The sequence below is a fragment of the Rhinoraja longicauda genome, chromosome 14 (assembly GCF_053455715.1).
Source record: "Rhinoraja longicauda isolate Sanriku21f chromosome 14, sRhiLon1.1, whole genome shotgun sequence".
Lineage (NCBI taxonomy): Eukaryota > Metazoa > Chordata > Chondrichthyes > Rajiformes > Arhynchobatidae > Rhinoraja > Rhinoraja longicauda.
This window is the reverse complement of record NC_135966.1, coordinates 32,771,290-32,793,024: the sequence shown is the minus strand read 5'-3', so window position 1 is coordinate 32,793,024 and position 21,735 is coordinate 32,771,290. Positions and strand designations below refer to the sequence as shown.

Here is a 21,735-nt window from a genome sequence, read left to right as displayed (position 1 = left end):
TGTAACCCGTCCCTTTTGTACAGGTCACCCCCTACCCCAGAAGAGACCCCAGAAGAGATCCCAGTGGTCTATAAATCTAAATCCCTGCTCCCTGCACCAGCCCCCCAGCCACACATTCAGATCCCCTATCTCCATGTTCCTGCCCTCACCAGCACGAGGTACAGGAAGCAATCCAGAGATAACCACCCTAGAAGTCCTGCTTTTCAGTCTTCTTCCTAACTCTCTAAACTCACGTTGCAGAACCTCCTTCCTCTTCTTCCCGAGGTCGTTTGTGCCTACATGCACAACTACTTCCGACTGTTCACCTTCCCACTCGAGGATGTTCTGAAGTCGATACGTAACATCTTGAACCCTGGCACCAGGGAGGCAACAGACCACCCTCGTGTCTCGCCTGCCGCCACAGAATCTCCTGTCCGCACCGTGGACAATGGAGTTACCCATCACTATGAGCCATGAGGTTCTCTTGAACTGCCAAAGGTGTAGAGAGCATATTGACTGGTTGCATCACGGCCTGGTTCAGCAGCTTGAACGCCCAGGAGCGAAAGACTGCAAAAAGTTGTGAACACTCCCCAGTCCATCACTGGTTCTGACCTCCCCACTATTGAAGGGATTTATCGGAGTTGCTGCCTCAAAAAGGCAGCCAGCATCATCAGAGACCCATACCATCCCGGCCACACACTCATTTCACTCTTGCCATTGGAAAGAAGTTACAGGAGCCTGAAAACTGCAACGTCCAGTTCAGGAACAGCTTCTTCCCTACAGCAATCAGGCTATTAAACACTACAACCTCAAATCAGCTCTGAACAACAATAATTATCATTGTTATTATTGCACTACTCTGGGTTTTTTTTGTGTGCATGTGTGTGCGTATATATATATATATATATATATATATATATATATATACACACACACAGTATATATATACATATTATATATATGTGTGTGTGTGCGCGTGTGCGTGCGTGCGTATGTGTACTTGTGAGTATGTGTATATATACACTGAACTTTGTTGTTCTCTCATTTATTATATTGTTTACAGTGTACTATATTTATATATTCTGTTGTGCTGCAGTAAGAATTTCATTGTTCTACGTGGAAAATATGACAATAAAACCCTCTTGACTCTTGATCATATTGAATGGCGGTGCTGGCTCAAAGGGCCGAATTTCCTCCTCCTGTACCTACTTTCTATGTTTATATTCCCTCTCTCCGTCCCTTCCCCACCCTAGTTCTCCAACTGCTTTCTGTCCTCCTGATAATTTTACTGATTGTAAGCCTCTTGGTCACTTTCCTCTCAGCCCATTCTACATTCCCTGGTTCTGGTTGATTATTGCGCAAACACCTCATAAGTGGTTATCTCGCGCAGGTTGGAGTGAGTAGAGTAGTGATTACATTTTGAAGTGGGCCCTTTTGACCAAGTTGAGGAGATCTAGTTGCTCAATCCCCTTTTTAAATGACTGAACATCGGGAGTAGCACGTGTGTTGGGTGGTAACATATTCCATTCCCTTATCGTCCTTGGGTAAAGGGAATATTGGTAGCAAAGTTTATTGGAATTTAGCGAGTTGATGATGTAGGGACCGGTATTTTGTCTGGTTTCATGGCAGTTGGTGCTCTGGGATGACGGACATCAACATCTTTATCAACATCTGCTTTGATCTGTGGTGTTCACACCTTACCCTTCCGTATCTCTAGTCTCCCTCTCCCCTGAAGAGTGATCTCGACATGAACCGCTCGCCATTGCTTCTCTCCCCCAGACGCTGCCCGTCCCGCTGTTACTCCAGCACCGCGTCTCCATCACTAGTTCAATGCGGTTCATTGACAGGCGCGCGGTGCAGGCCGGGCCAGTGGAGGACTCGCCGCGCGGTGCAGGCCGGGCCAGTGGAGGACCGGCGGCGGCAGGGGCAAGATGGCGACGTCGCTCGGAGCCAACACGTACAACCGACAGAACTGGGAGGACGCGGTGAGCGGTGGCGGCGGGGCCGGAGGGCAGGGATGAGGGGGACGGAGGGCAGGAGTGAGGGGTTACGGGCGCGCTCCCTCCCGATCCCGAGGGCGCTCCCTCCCATGAACTCGAGACGGCCGCCTGGAGCAGCCCGAGGCCTTCAGACCTCTCCCCCCCTCGCCCCGGCCACAGACCTCTCCACCCCCCCCCCCCCCCCCGGTCATGGAGCCGCAACCCCCCTCCCCGCGCGGTCCGGTCAGGCACAGACCAGGCGCGGGAAACTCGGCGGGTCGTAGAAACATAGAGGGAAAAAAAAAATAGATGCCAGTTAGGAGGAGGCCAGTTGGTCCTTCGAGCCAGCACCGCCATTCATTGTGATCATGGCTGATCATCCACAATCAGTAACCTGTGCCTGCCTACTCCCCATATCCCTTGATTCCACTAGCCTCGAGATCTCGGTCGGGTAGCATCTGTGGAGGGAGAGGCAGGCAGACTAGACAAGGCTAGTGTCTCAGATTTAACTTGGACACCAGGTATCGGCACATGCCGGTTTACAAAATCAAGCCACAAAAAGCTGGAGTAACTCAGCGGGTCAGGCAGCATCTCTGGAGAGAAGGAATGAGTGATGTTTCGGTCGAGACCCTTCTTCAGACATAGAGATAGAATGCAGTCGGAGACAGAAAGATTGGTGGAAGAACTGGGAAGGTGGTGGGGATAGAGAAGGAAAGCAAGGGCTATCTGAAGTTAGAGAAGTCAATGTTCATACCGTGAAATATGAGGTGCTATTCCGCCAATTTGTGCTTGGCCTCACTCTGACAATGAAGGAGGCCCAGGACAGAAAGGTCAGTGTGGGAATGGGAGGTGAACTTAAAGTGTTGAGCAACCGGGAGATCAGGTAGGTTAAGGCGGACTGAGCGGATGTGTTCAGCGAAACGATCGCCGAGCCTGCGCTTGGTCTTGCCGATGTACAGGAGTTGACACCTGGAACAGCGAATGCAGTCGATGAGGTTGGAGGAGGTGCAAGTGAACCTCTGCCTCACCGGAAATGACTGTCGGGGTTCTTGGTTGGAGTCGAGGGGGGAGGTAAATGGACAGGTGTTGCATCTCTTATGGTTGCTGGGGAAAGTACCTGGGGAGGAGGTAGTTTGGGTGGGAAGGCACGAGTTGACCTGTGAGTCGTGGAGGGAACAGTCTCTGCGGAAAGCAGAAAGCGGTGGAGATGGGAAGATGTGGCCAGTAGTGAGATCTCGTTGGAGGTGGTGAAAATGTTAGAGCATTATATGTTGTATGCGATGGCTGATGGGGTGGAAGGTAATGACAAGGGAGACTGTCCTTGTTATGAATGGGGGAGGGGGAGCAAGAGCGGAGCTGCGGGATATCGAGGAGACCCTAGTGAGAGTCTCATCTATAATGGAAGATATGGAAGCGGGGAAGCCCCGTTTCCTAAAGAATGAGGACATCTCCGATGACCTGGTATGGAAAACCTCATCCTGGGCGCAGATGCGGAGTAGATGGAGGAATTGGGAGTAGGGGATAGTCTTTACAGGACGCAGGGTGGGAAGAAGTGTAGTCTAGCTAGCTATGGGAGTTCTGTGGAGAACATGGATAGGCGACGTGTGAGGACTGTCCTTCAGTCTGATTGTTGGGGGGAGAAAGCAGGAAGAAAAGTGGGAGAGGCATAAAGCCTGGTGAGTGATAGGTGGATACAGATTGGGGGGGGGATATGATAAAGGGTGGAGTTGAAAAGGAGATAAAAGGGTGTCACATAAGGAGAGAAGAGGAGTGAAATGTAAATGCGGAAGGGATATGGGTGGAAGGGGATGGAGATGAAGAAGTGGGAGTTATATATCCCAAAATGGAACAGTGTGTGTGTGTAAATATATATATATATATATAAACAAGGGTCTCGACCCGAAATGTCACCCATTCATTCGTTCTATCCAGAGATTCTGCCTGTCCCGCTGAGTTACTCCAACTTTTTGTGTCTATCGTCAGTTCAAACCAGCATCTGCAGTTCCTTCCTGTACAAATACACACACACACACACACATATATGTGTGTGTATGTATATATATATATTAATAACAATAATAGTGCAAAGTAAAAAACATTGGGAAGTCTCGTTCGGAGCTTATTTTGAGGTGTGGAGTTATTTGGAGGTTGTAGTATTTTATAGCCTGACAGTCACTCCATTGAGCTACTGCAGCATTCTGTGTCTATCTAACCACCACATAAACAGGTGTAGAAGGATACAGATCCTATGCAGGCAAATGGGATTAGTTTAGGTGGACACAAAGGTCACCGTGGATGTGGTGGGCTGTTGTGTGACTCTGCCCTGAAATCAAGCACGTCTCTCCTTCCACCTATCACTTGCCAGGCTTTGTCTCATCCCCACCTCTCTTCCAGGTTTCTCCCTCCCAACAGTCAGTCTGGAAAAAGTATAACGCCGTCTTTAAATTTGCCAACCACTCTACTGTTGGAGGGTGGATTATAGGTAACAATGAGCAGAGGAGGGAAATCTGTTGTCTGACTGGTGCCAGAACAACAACCTTCCTCACAAAGTCCACACTTGTGTCTCACTTCTTTCAATCCCAATTCTCCCTTTAGCTCAAACTTCCACAACCACATCCTCCACAAAATCCGCTCTCGTGCCGCCAATCATTCTGCTCGGTCTCGTCAAACTCAGACCCCTGCCCTCACAAGACCACTCTCTAGTTGGTGATAGGTTGGTTCAGTTGCCTGATAACAGCTGGCAAGAGGGGAAAAGAGGGAGTGGCCAGTGTGAGTCTGGTCCTTGATTATGCTGGTGGCCTTTGCTGAGGCAGCATGAAGTGTAGATGAAGTCAATGGAAGGGAGGTTCGTTTGTATGATGGTCTCAGCTGTGTCCACAATTCTCTGTAAATTCTTGCAGTCTTCGATGGAGCTGTTCCAAAACCAGGCTGTGATGTATCCCGATAATATGCTTTTTACGGCACTTTTCACTGCATCTCAGCACACATGACAATATCAAACTTAAACCTAAATCTTGAACCACGGCCGTCCAGTTTAGACTCCCCTGCTGTGAGAGAGAGAGACACCAGCTATATGCATCACTCCAATTTCTGCACGTTTTCCCCGTAGCTGCAATGATCATCCTCGGTTTTCTTGGTGTAACTAAGACTTCTCTGTTTTTACAAGCAGGATTTTCCGATTCTGTGCCAAACATGCCTCGGGGAGAATCCGTACATTCGCATGGTGAGTCTTTTCATTCTCTCGTAGGGGTGAAGGTTCGGGGTGAGGTGTTGTGTGGCTGAAACGGACAAATCCTTGATCATGACATCATGGTCTCTTCCGTGACCTCAACACAAAGTGCTGGAGGAATTCCACAGGTTAGGCAGCATCTGCGGAGGGAATGGACAGAGGATGTTTTGGGTCGGGACCCTTCAGTCCAAGTTCCTCCAACACTCAACACTTTGTCAAGTGCAGACAACTCATCTCCATTCCTGAGTTCCCCATTTTGATTTACCCCCTCTCCCCTTCCTTATGTGACACCCTTTTGTTTCCTTTTCACCTCCAGCCTTTGTCGCTTATTCCACCCATCTGCCAATCACCCTCACCCCCACACCTATATCCACCTATCACTTGCCAGGCTTTGTTCCACCCCCACCTTGTTTCCTGTTGTCTCTTCCCCCCATCCCCCCACTCTATCGGTCTGAAGAAGGGGGCCAAACTTGATACGTCGTCTGTCTATTCCCTCCACGGTAACGCAGCGGTAGAGTTGCTGCTTTACAGCGAATGCAGCGCCGGAGACTCAGGTTCGATCCTGACTACGGGTGCTGCACTGTAAGGAGTTTGTACGTTCTCCCCGTGACCTGCGTGGGTTTTCTCCGAGATCTTCGGTTTCCTCCCACACTCCAAAGACGTACAGGTATGTAGGTTAATTGGCTGGGTAAATGTAAATGTAAAAATTGTCCCTAGTGGGTGTAGGATAGTGTTAATGTACGGGGATCACTGGGCGGCACGGACTTGGAGGGCCGAAAAGGCCTGTTTCCGGCTGTATATATATGATGATGATATGAGATGCTGCCTGATCTGCTGAGTTTCTCCAGCACTGTGTTTTGCTCAAGGTTTCAGCACCTATAGTCTGTCTGGTGTGTGCTAGCTTAGTTCCATGGAAGTGGGAGGACATAAGGAGATCGGCAGAGCATCTCTGGAGAAAAGACAAAAAGACACCTCCAATGTCAGAGTGTGGCCACGAGCAAACTGAAGGAACATCACCTCAGATTTTGTTTGGACAGCTTAGAACCCAGCAGTACAAGCGTTGATTTCTCTTAATTTCAAGTAACCCCTGCATTTCCTCCCTTCACTATTCGCAACCTTGTATCCCTCTTGTTATCACACCTTCCCCAGCCAACAAAGGGCCATTATGGGCTCCACCCTTCCTGAGGTCATCTGTTACAGGCCCTGATTTGTTCTGGCCTTTTCTCGCCTCCATTTCCCTCCCCCCCCCCCCCCCCCCCACCTCTACTTTCAGTCTGAAGAAAGGTCTCAACCCAAAATGTCACCTATTCCTTTTCTCCAGAGATGCTACCTGACCAGCTGAGTTACTCCTTGTATGTACAGTTACTAGGGTTACAATTATTACAGTTTTGTGTCTATCTTTGGTGTAAACCAGCATCTGCAGTTCCTTCCTAATCAAGGAAATAGGAGCAAGAGGAGGCCATTCAGTCCTCAATCCTATCCCACCAGTCAACAAAACCATGGCTGCTCTGCCCCACGCCAGTGCCAGTTCCCCTTCGGCCTCCAATTCTCTAATCTTTCAAATAATTTACTGACTCCTCTTTAAATATGTCCAGTGATCCGCGATGCGCTCTCCACAATTTCCAGGATGCAGGATTCCAGAGGTCCACCACCCCCTGCGAGGATAAACCGCCCTACATCTCAGCTGAGAGAGTCAGTCTCACAGCACGGAAACAGGCCCTTTAGCCCACCTCGCCCATACCGACCAAGATGCCCCATCTACACTAGTCCTACCTGCCCACATTTGCCCCATATTCCTCTAAACCGTTGCTATCCATGTACCTCATGGAGTCATGCCGCACGGAAACAGGCCCTTCTACCCAACTTGGCCAAGCCTAGCAACATGTCCCATCTACACTAATATGTTCCAGGAGCAGAATTTGGCCATTCGGCTCATCCAGTCTACTCTGCCATGCAATCATAGCTGATTTATCTTTCCCTCTCAACCCCATTCTCCTGCCTTCTCCCCATAACCGCTGTCACCCTTACTGATTAAGAGTCTTGTCAACCTCCGCCTTATCTGCCAGTCCCACCTGCCTGTGTTTGGCCCAAATCCCTCTAAACCTTTCCTATCCATGCCCAAATACTGTTTAAATGTTGTTGTAGTACCTTGCCTTAATTACCTCCTCTGACAGCTTGTTCCGTACACCCACCAATGTGAAAAAGTTGCTCCTCAGGTACCTATTAAACCTTTCCCCTCTCACCTTAAACCTATGCTCACTGCTTCTTGATTCCTCTACTCTGGGTAAAAGACTGTGCATTCACCTTATTTAATCTCCTCATGATCTTATATACCTCTATAAGATTCCCCCCCCCCTCATCCTCCTGCACTCCAAGGAGTAGAGTTCTAGTCGGCCTAGCACAGGCCCCCTGCATTTTCTTCCCCAGCCTCCCACAGTGTCCTCGGATGTATCTAATCAGGCCCGTAGATTTATCTACCTTCATACACCCTTGAACTTCCAGTGCCTCCTTGACTGTAATCATGTCCATTTCTCTTGTGCTGTCTTTTCTACGCCACTTTTTTACTTAGTTGGATAATGGTAAAACTGTCATTAATTTCATACACCACGTTGGTGAGGCCACATTTGAAGTTTGCACGTACTCCCTGCGACTGCTTGGGTTTCCTCCAGGTGCTCTGGTTTTCTTCCATATCCCAAAGATGTGTGAGTTTGTAGGATAATTGTCCCTCTGCAAATTGCCCCTGGTGCACAGGGAGAGGTTGAGAAAGTGAGATAACATAGAACTAGTGTGAACGGGTAATGGATGGTCAACGTCGACTCGGTGTCTCAAAGCTAAACTTAACTATTGTTTTTATTTGTGATTTCAGACAAAAGAGAAATACGGGAAAGAGTGCAAGGTGCGTATGTCTAGTTAAATGCACGGTTCTCTCTCCCTCTCCCCCTCACCCTGGATTAGAGTCATACAGCACGGAAACTGGCCCTTCAGCCAACTTGCCCACACCGACCAACTTGCCCCACCTACACTAATCTCACCTGCCGGCCCATGTTGGGCTCATATCCCTCTCGGCGTGCACTATCCATGTACCCGTCTAAATGTTTCTTAAAGGTTGCGACATTACCTGCCTCAACTACCTCTTCCTCCGGCAGTTCGTTCCATACATCCACCACCATTTGTGTAAAAAAGTTACCCCTCAGATTCCTATTAAATCTTTTTCTCTCACCTTCAACCTATGTCTTCTGGGTCTCGATTCCCCTACTCTGGGCAAGACTGTGCATCTACCCTCTATTCCTACAGTCTTTTCCTCTAGTGATTTTATACACATCTGTTTTATTTTGGCGGTTATTTCGATGGGATTGTGCACAAATTCTCATATCAGGAAACAAGCATTTTGTTGTATTCACAAGGAACAGCAGATGCTGGTTTACATAAATAGACACAAACTGCAGGTCAGGCAGCATCTCTGGAGAACCTGGATAGGTTTTGGGTCGGGAGCCTTCTTCAGTCTGATCATAGTAAGGGGGAAAGCTGGAAGAGGGAGGAGGGGCCGTGCAAAGCCAGGCAAGTTATAACTAGATACAGGTGATGGGGTGAGGTGAAGAATGGTCCCAACCCGAAACGTCGCCTCTCCATGTTCTCCAGAGATGCTTCCTTACCTGCTGAGTTGTTTCAGCACTTTGCGTTTTTTTAAATAAGCCAACATCTGCCGTTCCTTGGGACTCCCGAGTTAAGGGTGGGTACAGGTGAGGAGGATTAGATTGGCAGATGGGTGGACAAATGCCAGAAAAATTAAGAAAGCAAAAGGCCGCGAGGCGCAGCCTGACCCGCTGGCTCACTCCAGCACTTTGTATGTCAGGTATCTGCAGTTGGTTGTTTCGCTAAACGTCTTCCTCCCTTCTCTTCACTCCGCCCTCCCTCCTCTTCATTCCTCTTTCCCTCCCCCATCACTCTTCCCTCTTCATTCACTGCTCCCTCCCTCCCTCCCCGTTCACTCCTCCCTCCACGCCCGCCTCCAGATCTGCTCCAGGCCCTTCACGGTGTTCCGCTGGTGCCCGGGAGCGCGGATGCGTTTCAAGAAGACGGAGGTGTGCCAGACCTGCAGCAAGCTGAAGAACGTGTGTCAGACGTGCCTGCTGGACCTGGAGTATGGTGGGTGGCTGGGAGACGGGGGGGTGGGTGTGGGGGGCAGGGGAAGCCAATGCAGTTGAATAGTAGCCTGTAGCTGACAGCACCCAGGGGAGAGCAGTGGCTGAGCGGTTCAGCTGAGGGTCGCTGGGGCCATGGGTCCAGGGGGGGTCGTGGGTCCGAAGTTTAGAACTGTTCCGAGTTTTAAAACTGGCCACTGGCTCAGAGTTTGGCCTTTAGTTTAGTTTAGAGATACAATTTGGAATCAGGCCATGGACCCACCAAGTCCACGCCAACCAACCAACCTTCAAACTCGCACGTCTTTCTAATGTGCAAGGATAGCGGAGCACCCAGGGAAAACCCACACGGTCACAGGGAGAACGTACAAACTCTACACACAGACAACTGCTGCCTTACAGCGCCAGAGACCGGGGTTCCATCCTGACTAAGGGTGCTGTCTGTGTGGAGTTTGCACACGCGGTCAGCCTGGGTTTTCTCCGGGTGCTCCGGTTTCCTCCCACATCCAGGCCGACCGTCGATCACCTTTTCACACTAGTTTTGAGACATTTAGATACAGTAAGGATGTGGATTCATGTGCAGGCTGACAAGAGTTGGCACCATGTTCAGCATGAACTTTGTGGGCCGAAGGGCCTGTTCCTGTGCTGTACTACTCTACACTTTATGTAACAACCAGCCACACCAGCAGTCCAACATTCAAAAAAATAAATTAAAAAACACAGATGATTCAGAATATTAATTGGTAAATTGGTGAATTCATGGCGTTGGAGTGTTGCGCTGAAGCTGGTTAAAGTTGATCTCGGCGGCACAGTGAGAGGCACTTATCAACCAGCACATTCGGTTGATTAGGGTGGCACAGTGATGCAGCGGTAGAGCTGCTGCCTCACAGTGCCAGGGACCCGGGTTCGATCCTGACCACAGGCAGTGTTTGTACATTCTCTGTGTGACCGCGTGGGTTTACTCTGGGTGCTCCGGTTTCCTCCTACATCCCAAAGATGTACAGGTTTGTAAATTGTAAATTGTTCCCAGTATGTATGATAGTGTTAACTTACGGGGTGATGGCTGGTTGGTGCAGACTGTGCTGTAACTCAAAAGTCTAAAGTCAAGTCTGATCTCCACCCTGACAGGTTTGCCCATCCAGGTGCGTGATGCAGGAATCTCCCTCAAGGATGAGATGCCCAAATCTGATGTCAATAAGGAGTATTACACACAGAACATGGAGAGAGAGGTAACTATCTTCATCCCCTTTACCGCCGCATTCTTAGGTTTATGTTTATTAATGTCACGTGTACCGAGGTACAGTGAAAAACGTTCTTTTACACGCTCTTGAAACAGATATAAATACAATCAAGTCAAATTCAAGTACAATAGGTAGAGCAAAGGAGAAGATACAGAGTGCAATATATAGTTCTCATGATTGTAACGTACCAGTTGCAGAGACAAAGTCCAATGTCTGCAAAGGGGCTGAGGTGAATCAGACAGTACACTAAGTCTGGACTGTGTGATGGATTGGGCTATAACCATAACTGCAATTTCCAGCAGTTTTCTGGTGTTACAAATGTTCTCGCAAACTTGTGCTATGTAGTGAAGTTGCCCTGAGGAACTTGTTAGACAAAGGATAATGGAAATAACCTTCTTTCCTTCATTGTTATTGAGGTTGGGATTGGGGAAGGGCATTGGGTAGGGTTGTGGATTGAATTTTAGTTTGGACTTTAGTTTTCATTTGAGTGAGCCTTAGTTTGAGGTTTGGTTGGTGTTTTGTGTTGAGATTTTTGAGTTTAGGGTTGGAGTTTTTGAGTTTAGGGTTGGGGTTTAGGGTTGGAGTTGAGGGTTGGGGTTTAGGGTTGGAGTTTTGGGTTGGGGTTTAGGGCTGGAGATTAGGATTGGGGTTTAGGGTTGGGGTTTAGGGTTGGCGTTTAGGATGGGAGATTAGGATTGGGGTTTAGGGTTGCAGTTTTGGGTTGAGGGTTGGAGTTTTGGGTTGGGGTTTAAGGTTGGGGTTTAGGGTTGGAGTTTTGAGTTGGGGTTTTGTGTTGAGGATTTGGGTTGGAGTTGAGTTTTGTGTTTGAGTTGGTTGTGGGGCTGATGCTCTGCTGTCTCTGCAGATCCAGAATTCGGATGGGACGAGGCCGGTGGGAGCACTGGGCAAGGCCACCAGCTCCAGTGACATGTTGCTGAAACTGGCCCGGACCACCCCTTACTACAAACGCAACCGGCCCCACATCTGCTCGTTCTGGGTCAAGGGGGAGTGCAAGCGAGGGGAGGAGTGTCCATACAGGTACGGCAGGCGGGTGGAAGGTGGGGCTCCGGGACCAGGAGATCAACGGCCGGGGCGCTGAATCGGAGAGTCATTCAGCACGGAAACAGGCCCTTCTGCCCCACTCATCCATGCCAACCAGGATGCCCCATCTACACTAGTCTAATCTGCCTGTGTTTGGCCCATATCCCTCTAAACCTTTCCTATTCATATACCTGTCCAAATGCTTTCTGAATGTTGTTACGTTACCTGCCTCAACTACCACCTCTGGCAGCTCGTTCCATGCACCCACCACCCTCTGTGTGAATAAGTTGCCCCACAGGTTCCTATTAAATCTTTCCCCTCTCACCTTAAAACTATGCCCTCTGGTTCTTGATTCCCCTACTCTGGGTAAAAGACTGCATGCACCCTATCTGTTCTCCACCCTCCATTTCTTTCCCTCCCTTGTGCCCCACCTGAACTTGCGTCTATTACTCCCCTCCCCTCTACCTACATTCCTTCCTCTAGCCTTGCAATTTGCAGCTCTTCAATCCTTTTGTCTCATACCTTCTGTATTTTCATCCCTGTACTCACCTATCACTCGCCAGGCTTTCTCCTTTCCCACCTCCCCTCCCCGCACCCCATATTCAGTCTGTAGCATTTAATAGCCCGATGGTTGTTGGGAAGAAGCTGCTCGTGAATCTGGATGTTGGTTTTCAGGGTCCTGTACCTTCAGAGACAAGCACCAAGTTCCTGGCCGTGCATATCTCTGAAGAAGCCAGCACATTGATGCAAGTTTGTTGACTCTCTCCTCTGTTGATGGGTTGACAGATGTTCTTTGAGGTTGTGAGGCAGGTTTGCTTTGCTCCTTGATAAACACAAAATGCTGGAGTAATTCAGCAGATCGAGCAGCATCTCTGGAGAAAATGAATAGATGACGTTTTGGGCTGGAAACTCTCTTCAGATTCCCTTGTTGTGTTTTCACCATCAACACCACAGGACCTCACCTAAACCTCTGTCCCCCCCCCCCCCCCCCCCCCCCCACCACCTCTGACCAACCCTCATACTTGTCGTTTTCTACACTGAGTATAGACGTTGGAGAGTCATGTTGCAGTTATGTAAGACGTTGGTGAGGCTGCATTTACAGTATTGTGTTCAGTTCTGGGCACTGTGTTGGAGGAAGGATGTTATCAATTTGGAAAGGGTACAGAGAGCATTTATGAGGATGTTGCCAGAACTTGAGGGTGTGAGCTTTTGGGAGAGGTTGTGAAGGCTGGGACTCTTATTCCTTGGAGTGCAGGAGGATGAGGGATGATGCTGTAGAGGTGTACAAAATCATGAGAGGAATAGATCGAGTAGACACAGAATCTCTTCCCCGGGTTAGGGGAATCACGAACCAGAGGACCTAGGTTTAAGGTGAGGAGGGAAAGATTTAATAGGAATCTGAGTGGTAACTTTTCCACACAAAGTGTGGTAGATTATGGAACATGCTGCTGGAGGAGGTAGTTGAGACAGGGACTGTTGCAACATGTAAGAAACATTTAGGCAGGTACATGGATAGGACAGGTTTAGAGGGGTGTTAAAGTTCGATTCTAATAGACAAACAACAATACCATAAAGTGGTAAAACATTAGTGTCTTTATAGCGGGAGTGGGAGAGCTGCAACTAGTATGCTCGCATACTAGCAGTCACTCGAAGACCCCACTCCCCTACAGAGTGTTTCAGCAACCTTTTTATGCACCAAAAACAATGGGTTTTTAGAAGTGATAACAGAACCAGACACCCCACACAGGTGGTCTTGCAAGAGGATAGGAGTTCAATGAATCATCACCCACTATCACTGGCCATTGTCCGAGGTCATTAATTCAGTATATTAACATAAACACATCTTTCTGTTGCTCAACTTTAGAGTGATTGTAACGAGGCTCAGTCTAATAACATAAACACGTCTTCCTGGGGCTCAACCTTGTGGTAATTGTAAAGAGGCTCAAGTCTACTCGGTGCTCTTCCTTTGTATCCGTTTCCTGTCCTTTGAAAGATTACAACACCCCTTCTGCAATCTCAAGCCAGCATCTACACAGAGGTAGACTTGCCGGCATCTGAGATATGCATTTTAATTTAGTGACAGTTCATCTTCATGTAGCATTTGGTCACATACACCTTAACCCTTAAATCCCCTTTTCTCCTTTACAGGGGCATGGGCTAAATGCAGGCAGGTGGGACGCATGCAGGTGGGGCATGTTGATTGGTATGGGCAGGTTGGGCTGAAGGACCTGTTTCCGTGCTGTCTGACTCTATGACATTGTGAACCCCTCGCTTTGCTGTGTGTTGCGTGCAGGCACGAGAAGCCGACGGACCCTGACGACCCTCTGGCTGACCAGAACATCAAGGACCGCTACTACGGCATCAACGACCCAGTGGCGGACAAGCTGCTGAAGCGAGCGGCCACCATGCCCAGGCTCGACCCCCCCGAGGACAAAACCATCACCACCCTGTACGTGGGGGGGCTCGGCGAGCAGATCTCCGAGACCGAGCTGAGGTGAGAGTCTGGGTCGCCCGCGGGCAGGGGTCTGCAGAGGATCACTGCACTCAGCTAGTTGGAAACTTTGTAGTCCAAGAGTCACACAGCCTGCAATTGTCAAAGATTAGTGGGCATAGTGTTACGGTGATAGGGGCAACATTTAAAGGCGATGTGTGGGGTATATTTTTTACACTGTGGGTGTTGGGTGCCTGGAACACGCTGCCAAGGGGTGGTGGTGGAGGCAGATACTCAATGGAAGTGAGGTTGCACAGCAGAAGAGCTGCTGCCTTACAGCGCCAGAGACCCGGGTTTGATCCTGACTCGGGGTGCTGTCTGTACGGAGCTTGCACGTTCTCCCTGTGACTGCGTGGGTTTTCTCAGGGGGCTCTGGTTTCCTCCCACAGGCCAAAGACGTGCATGGTTATAGGTTAATTTGGCTTCGGTAAGGATTGCAAATTATGCCCAGTGTGTAAGATAGTGTTAGTGTGCGGGGCGATCGTTGGTCGGTACAGACTTGGTGGGCCAATGGGCCTGTTTCCACCGTGTATCTACAAAGCTGCTGTAGCCTTTAGACTTTAGAGATGCAGAGCGGAAACATGCTCTTTGGCCCACTGAGTTCGTGATGACCAGCGATCACCCCGTATACTAGCCCTATTTATCAAAGCCAATTAACCCTACAAACCCGCACTAAACTAAACTAAACTAAACTAAAGGGGATGAGGTTGGTTTGCGTGATGGTCTGGGACAGATGAATGGTATGACTTGGCATCATGTTCGGCGCGGCCACTGTGGACCATGCGGCCTGTTCCCGCGCTGCACTGCTGCACGTGGTGTGTGACCTGGCGGGTGTTTTTGTGTGTGACAGGAACCACTTCTACCAGTTTGGGGAGATCCGCTCCATCACGGTGGTGCAGAGGCAGCAGTGCGCCTTCATCCAGTTCGCCACCAGACAGTCGTCAGAGTTGGCCGCTGAAAAATCCTTCAACAAGCTCATCATCAATGGCCGCCGACTCAATGTCAAGTGGGGACGGTGAGTGGGGAACCCGGGTGGGCGGGGGGGCCTGGACAGGGTGGGGAACCCAGGAGGGGGGGCCTGGATAGTGTGGGGCTGAACAGGGTGGGGAACCCAGGGGGGGGGGGGGGGGGCTGGACAGGGTGGGGAACCCAGGAGGGGGGGGGGGGGGTCTGGATAGTTTGGGGAACCCGGGGGGGGGACGGGGGACTGGAGAGAGTGGATGTGGAGATAATGTTTCCACTAGTGGGAGAGTCTCGGACCAGAGGGCACAGCCTCAGAATAAAAGGACGTACCTTTAGAAAGGAGATGAGGAATCTTTGAAGTCAGAGGGTGGTGAATCTACAGAATTCATTGCCACAGACGGCAGTGGAGGCCAAGTCATTGGGTATTTTTAAAGCGGAGATTGACAGGATTAGTCTGGGTGTCAGGGGTTACAGGGAGAAGGCAGGAGAATGGGGTTGAGAGGGAAAGATGGATCAGCCATGATTGAATGGTGGAGTAGACTCAAAGAAGCGAATGGCCTGATTCCGCTCTCATGACATGGTTATGGTGAAATGGGTGGTTGTTTGGGAACGCGGGCTGTTAGCATTGATGGTGTGTGATTCCCGAATCAGATCCCAAGCGGCCAGAGGAAAGGACAAGGACAAGGATCCGAACATTACAGAGTCCGGAATGAAGTTGGAGCCGGTTCCCGGGCTACCCGGAGGTGAGTGCAGGGTGCTTGACGAGACGGCCTCGGGTTTGTCTGTCAGGGGAGAAGGAGCGGGGTGGGGGGGGGGGGTCACCAAACCTGCCCCACTGTTCAGTGATCGGCACCACGCTGCCTGAGGCCTCATCTGCTCTTTGTGGGTTAGAGATACTGCCTGAAACAGGCCCTTCAGCCCCACTGAGCCCCTGCAGACCACCGATCGCCCGTTCACACTAGTTTTATTTTGTGGATCCTCTGACAAAAGTCAGTTTTGTTTTATTGTCATATGTCTGGAAAGGGAACAGTTACATTCTTACTCGCAGCAGCACGACAGATATATAAACATAATACTCAGTAAACACTTTAATAAACAATGCCCCCAAGTCAGTGTGGTTCAGAGATCTATAGTTCTATGTTAATGTAGACCTTGTGTGAAAGGGTGATCGATGATAAGTGCGGACTTGGTGGGCCGAAAAGCCTGTTTCAGTGCTGTATCTTTCAATCTATCAGCTTTTGATGGAGTCAGGATGGGCTGTATTGCCTCAGGTGCAGTGAGATTGTGTGATCTTTCTCTGGGTTAGCAGCAGATGGCGTCAAGCATGATCTTTGTCTCTCTCGCTGTGGCTCTCTCTCTGTCCCTGTCACTCTCTGTCTCTGTCACCCTCTTTCTCTCCCCCCCCCCCCCCCCCCCCCCGCACGTCTAACTCTCTCCCCCTGCACGTCTAACTCTCTCTCTCTCTCAATTTTCTATTTCAATTTAAAAACTTTATTGGCATGATAAGGTACATCATTATATTGCAGAAGTATAGAACATAACATACATATTTAAAATGCATGAATATAAATACAAGTATACAATGCATGGGTCGATATGGCCCTCTACATATATATATATATATATATATATATTCACGCAATACATTTATAGCCTTTTATCGATTGCTACTCGTTCTTGCAGTTGTAAACAGTACAGCAAGGTAGCAAGTTTAGCAGGCCGATATTAATTTCCTTAGTGTCAATTTATGTATGCGTGCATGTGTACATGTTGGTCATTCACTGTCTCTCAGGTTGTGGCATGCTGTTACGTATTGTGCGCCAAGATGTGCCGTATTTCCTTCGCCAAGGATTATTCTTAGTTTTGATATATCGTCTAGTTCTTTAAAATCTGGGGTCGCCAGACTGAGTTTTTCAAAATATATTTTCCTTATTTTATCGAATTTGTTACATTTTAAGAGGAAGTGCACCTGTGTTTCAACTGTGCACCTGTGTTTCATCTGACAAGCAGTGACCGCATATTCTATTTTCTCTTGGTTGCCAAGATCTCTTCTGTCTTCCTTTTTCAACTGCCAAATGGTGGTCACTTAACCTGAACTTGGTGAGGGTCTGTCTCTGCTTTATGTCTCTAACAGTTGAGAGATAGTCTGCCAATTTATAATCTCTTTTTAGGGCACGGTAGCACTCTAGTCTGCTTTGGCTTTTAGTTACTTTATCCCAATGTTCCAAATAGATTTCTTTGCATTGTTTAATAATTTGGTTCACTCGAAATGGTGATTGGAAAGCAGTGTTGATCTGCGACTAGTCAAGGTTTAACTGAGTAGGGGTAGTTAGTCTCGGTACCAACTGACACAGGGAGCTCTTTTCTGAGTTCCCCTCTTGGATTTGGAGGGCTTTGAACTGGAGGGTGTCTGGGGGACTAGATTTAAGGTGATTCCAAAAATGTAGTGCTGGTTTCTGGATATTTATTATCAGTGCCTGCAGGTCTAACTCTCTCTCTCTCTCTCTCCCGCTGCAGTGCTGCCGCCACCCCCGGTGTCGTTGGAGGAGGAGACCGCCACCAACTTCTTCAACCTGCCGCCAAGCGCCCCGCCCGCCGTGGTCAACATATCACTGCCCCCTCCCCCGGGACTGGCACCCCCGCCACCACCAGGTACTAACCCTCCCGTCCCCCCTCCCCACCCTCGACAGCTCCGCACAGCTCTCCCCACCCTGGGCACAGGGAATCCCTGGGGAGGGGCGAGGCCGTGTGAAACTGCGGGGGGGGGGTAATGTCAATGAGCAAAGGATCCTCAGTTAAACTTTGTGTGTACTTGCTTTACTTTAGTTTACTCTAGAATGGTTTCAATGGTTTATTTAAGTATACTCTAGTTTAGTTTAGTCAACTCTAGTTTGTTTTAGTTTATTCTAGTTTAGTTTAGCTTATTGTCACATGTAACGAGGTACAGTGAAAAGCTTTTTTGTTGCGTGCCGTCCAGCCAGTGGAAAGACTATACAGGATTACAATCGAGCCGTCCCCAGTGGACAGATACAACGGTCTCCAATGGGGTAGATGGGAGGTCAGGACCGCTCTCTAGTTGGTGATAGGATGGTTCAGTTGCCTGATAACAGCTGCGAAGAAACTGTCCCTGAATCTGGAGGAGTGCGTTTTCACACTTCTGCACCTCTTGCCTGAAGGGAGAGGGGAGAAGAGGGAGTGACCCAAGTGAGACTGCTCCTTGATTATGCTGGTGGCCTGGTTGAAGCAGCATGAAGTGTAGCTGGAGTCAATGGAAGGGAGGTTGGTTTGTTGAACACGGTTTCTGCTGTCACTAACTCTCTTTCTCTCTGTCCCGCAGGTTTTGGACACGCCTTGTTCCACGGCATGCCTCCTCCTCCGCCTCCCTTCCTCCGGGCTCCAGGACCCATCCACTACCCCTCACAGGACCCCCAGCGGATGGGTGCCCACACGAACAAAGCCAACAGTGCCTAACTCCAGCCTCTACCTCCCTCCCTCCACCACTCCCTCCTCGCTCCCACCACCCCTCCTCATGTCCCTGCCAGCCCCTGGTGCCGAGCGGCAGACGAGAGGCCCTTTGCAACGCCCCCGACCATTCCAGCTGTGCTCGATTTTTATACGTTAAGGAAATTAGTGAGTGTAGTTTTTAATTCTCTGGTCCTACCTTAAGAAGGTGTAAATGTCAGTTGTCAAGAGCTGTTGGTGAAGGCAGGAGCTGGGCTGCGTCTGATCTGTGCTTGGTCTCAGGATTAACATCACCCAGAGAATGACCCTGCCCTAGACTCCACTTGGGAAGATGTCTCCCTGCCCCTTGGGGATGAACCCCCTGTGTATCTGAGCCTGCCCCCCTCTTTGCCCCCCATTTCCCCAAAGGCCATGGTCGATGGTGAGACCCAGGCAGCGATGAACGTCACTTCCAAGTCTCGGCTGCTGGGAAACTCTCTGGGAGATTCTAATCCTCTGAGATCTGGTGCTGTGGGACGCTGAGAAGGGTCGGGCTCGTAGCTGTTCGTGGATGCCCCGGAGTGGGCAGGGATCGTTGGATGGGCAGAGTGAGAGTATTTCCATTGGGCACTGCCTCGAGCAAAGGGTAACAAACATTGTGGTCGCTGCGGGCAGTGGTAAAAGATTCTGTTCGATTAAAGAACAATAAACACACACCTATCATCAGCGACCTCAGCTGTGTGGCGGTAATCGGTTCCTAACCGTTGCCTGGGGGGCGGTCTGCATGTTTGGGAAAGGGGGAGTTGATGGAGGAGGATGGGGGAGGGTTTAGTGCCTGCTTTTGTCCTCTGCTTCCTTCGGCCCCGTGCCTGTGGAGGTGGGCTTCACATCCAGGGAGAGGCCAGGCTTGGAATTATGGTGCTGTGTTTTACATTGGAAATGCCAAAGACCTGTGTGTATTGAATCAAGACATCTATTAATCCCCCTCACTGCAGCTCTCTAAATATAGTGGGTGGCATAGCGGGTAGAACCGCTGCCTCACAGCGTCGGAGACCCGGGTTTGATCCTGACCTCGGGTGCTGTCTGTGTGTGTGGAGTTTGCCGTTCTCCCTGTGACTGCATGGGTTTCCTCCAGGTGCTACAGTTTCCTCCCATGTCCCCAAAGACGTGCAGATTTGTAGGTTAATTGGAACTCAAGTTTTTAGTTTTAGCGATACAATGTGGAAACAGGCCCTTCAGCCCACCAAGTCCACGCCGACCAATAATGACCCATATATTAGTTCTGTCCTACAGACTAGGGACAATTTTACAGAAGCCAATTGACCTACAAACCTGCACGTCTTTGGAATGTGGGAGGAGACCTGAGCACCCGGAGGAAACCCACGTGGTCACAGAGAGAACGCACACCTTACACACAGACAGCGACTGAGGTCAGAATTGATCCCAGGTCTCTGGTGCTGTAAGGCAGCAACTCTACCGCTGTGCCACTGTGCTGCCCCATATTGCCCCTAGTGTGTGGGAGGTGGATGGGAAAGTGGGATTACATAGAACTCGTGTGTGAAGGGGTGATTGCTGGGTCGGCATGGACTCGGTGGCCCGCAGCACCTGTTTCCATGCTGTATCTCTATACTTAAGTTAATCTCTGACTGTTCTCAGACTGGGGAGAACCCTGAAGCTGCCTCTGTTTGACTGCCCCGTTGCGAAGAAAGTTAATTCTGAACATCACACACCGCGATCCCATCTGCCGACCAAAAAAACCTTGTCCCAGTTTGTATTGCTCACTTCCCTCCCAGTGTCGCCGCCTCTGAACATGAGCGGCAATGGAATTGTGTGCAGTTGTTTTGTTCAGGTCCACCACCAATTTCACAGCACTGTCGGTTCCACGGCTTTGCCGCTTTATCCGTTTTGCTGGGCAGACAGAGGTCACGGCCTTGCCAAGGCTACCGGGGGGTGGGGGGCAAGATACTGGCCTGCAAAGTCGGCTATGGGAGTGGATCTGCCAGCTCTGGCCGGGCCGGAGTTCCAGAGCCCCGGCTGCAGGGGGCACATTTGACCCGCCGAGCAGCCACGGAAGTCCCGATGAGGTAGAGATCGGCCGCCTCACCCGGCCACAGTTTGGGGGGGTGGGGTGGGGGGTGCTTGGGTGCTCGAGCTCTCTCGCAGTTTGTTCCAGATTAAAGGAGGTGCCAGACCACCAGATGGCATAAAATCAGTGGTGGACCTGTGGGTAGTGTGGAAGATGGTTAGTTTGGGCCAAGTCTAATGCCCAGCGCAGAGATAATGATCAGTCACCAGTAACACTGCTAACATTTATTGGTCAGTTACACATAAAGATTCATCTTCTTTTTAAATGGCTTTGGAGTCTAGTTTATTTAATGCTGCCTTTCGTATCGAGCCGCTGCCTCACAGCACCAGAGGCCCAGGTTCGATCCTGACCGCGGGAGCCATCTGTGTGTACGTGCGTCTGTGTGTGTGTATGTATGCCTGTCTGCCTCTGTGTGTGTGTGTGTGTGCGCGTCTGCCTACCAGCCAGCATGTGTATGTGAAGTTTGCATATTGTTTCGGTGACCGTATGTCCCGACTCCAATCAGTCTGAAGAAGAGTCCTGTCCCGAAATGTCACCTATCCATGTTCACCAGAGATGGACCCACTGTTACTCCAGCACTTTGTGTCTTTTTGTTTTGTAAACAAGCATCTGCAATTCCTTGTGTGTACATTAGGCCGTTCTATCAACTGGCACTCATTAGGTCCATGATCACAGGAGTGATGGGTGCGGGAGGTGGGGTGTCGGGTCATGAGATTATGGGTGACACACTGACACTGGGTAGAGCTGCTGCTTCACAGCGCCAGATACCCAGGTTTGATCTTGACCATGGGTGATGTCTGTCTGTCTGGAGTTTGTACATTCTCCATGTGACCGTGTGGGTTTTTGCTGGGTGTTCCGGTTTCACCCCATATTCCAAAGATGTGCAGATGTGCAGGTTAATTGGCTTATGTTAAAAACTCAATTGTCCCTAGTGTGTAGGATAGTGCTAGTGTACGGGGATTGCTGGTCACCGAGGACTTGGTGGCCGAAAGGTCTGTTTCCGCGCTGTATCTCTTACGTCTAAAGTGTCCAGACCCAAAACATCACCCATCCATGTATTCCAGAGATGCTACCTGACCCGCTGAGTTACTCCAGCACTTTGTGTTTTGCTCAAGATTCCAGCATCTGAAGTTTTGTGTATCTGCA

The 21,735-nt window shown here is 49.8% G+C and overlaps 1 protein-coding gene across 1 annotated transcript; it reads left to right on the top strand.

Annotated features, from left to right (window-relative positions):
- Positions 1 to 1,881: 1,881 nt before the first annotated feature.
- On the top strand, positions 1,882 to 20,835 carry rbm22 (RNA binding motif protein 22). The gene is made up of 11 exons (XM_078411674.1): positions 1,882 to 1,964; positions 5,128 to 5,181; positions 8,054 to 8,083; positions 9,201 to 9,333; positions 10,455 to 10,555; positions 11,433 to 11,605; positions 13,902 to 14,102; positions 14,950 to 15,114; positions 15,714 to 15,805; positions 17,580 to 17,714; positions 18,400 to 20,835. Exons 1-11 carry the CDS (start codon positions 1,911 to 1,913, stop codon positions 18,531 to 18,533), a joined length of 1,272 nt encoding a protein of 423 aa, XP_078267800.1. The 5' UTR covers positions 1,882 to 1,910; the 3' UTR covers positions 18,534 to 20,835.
- Positions 20,836 to 21,735: the final 900 nt, after the last annotated feature.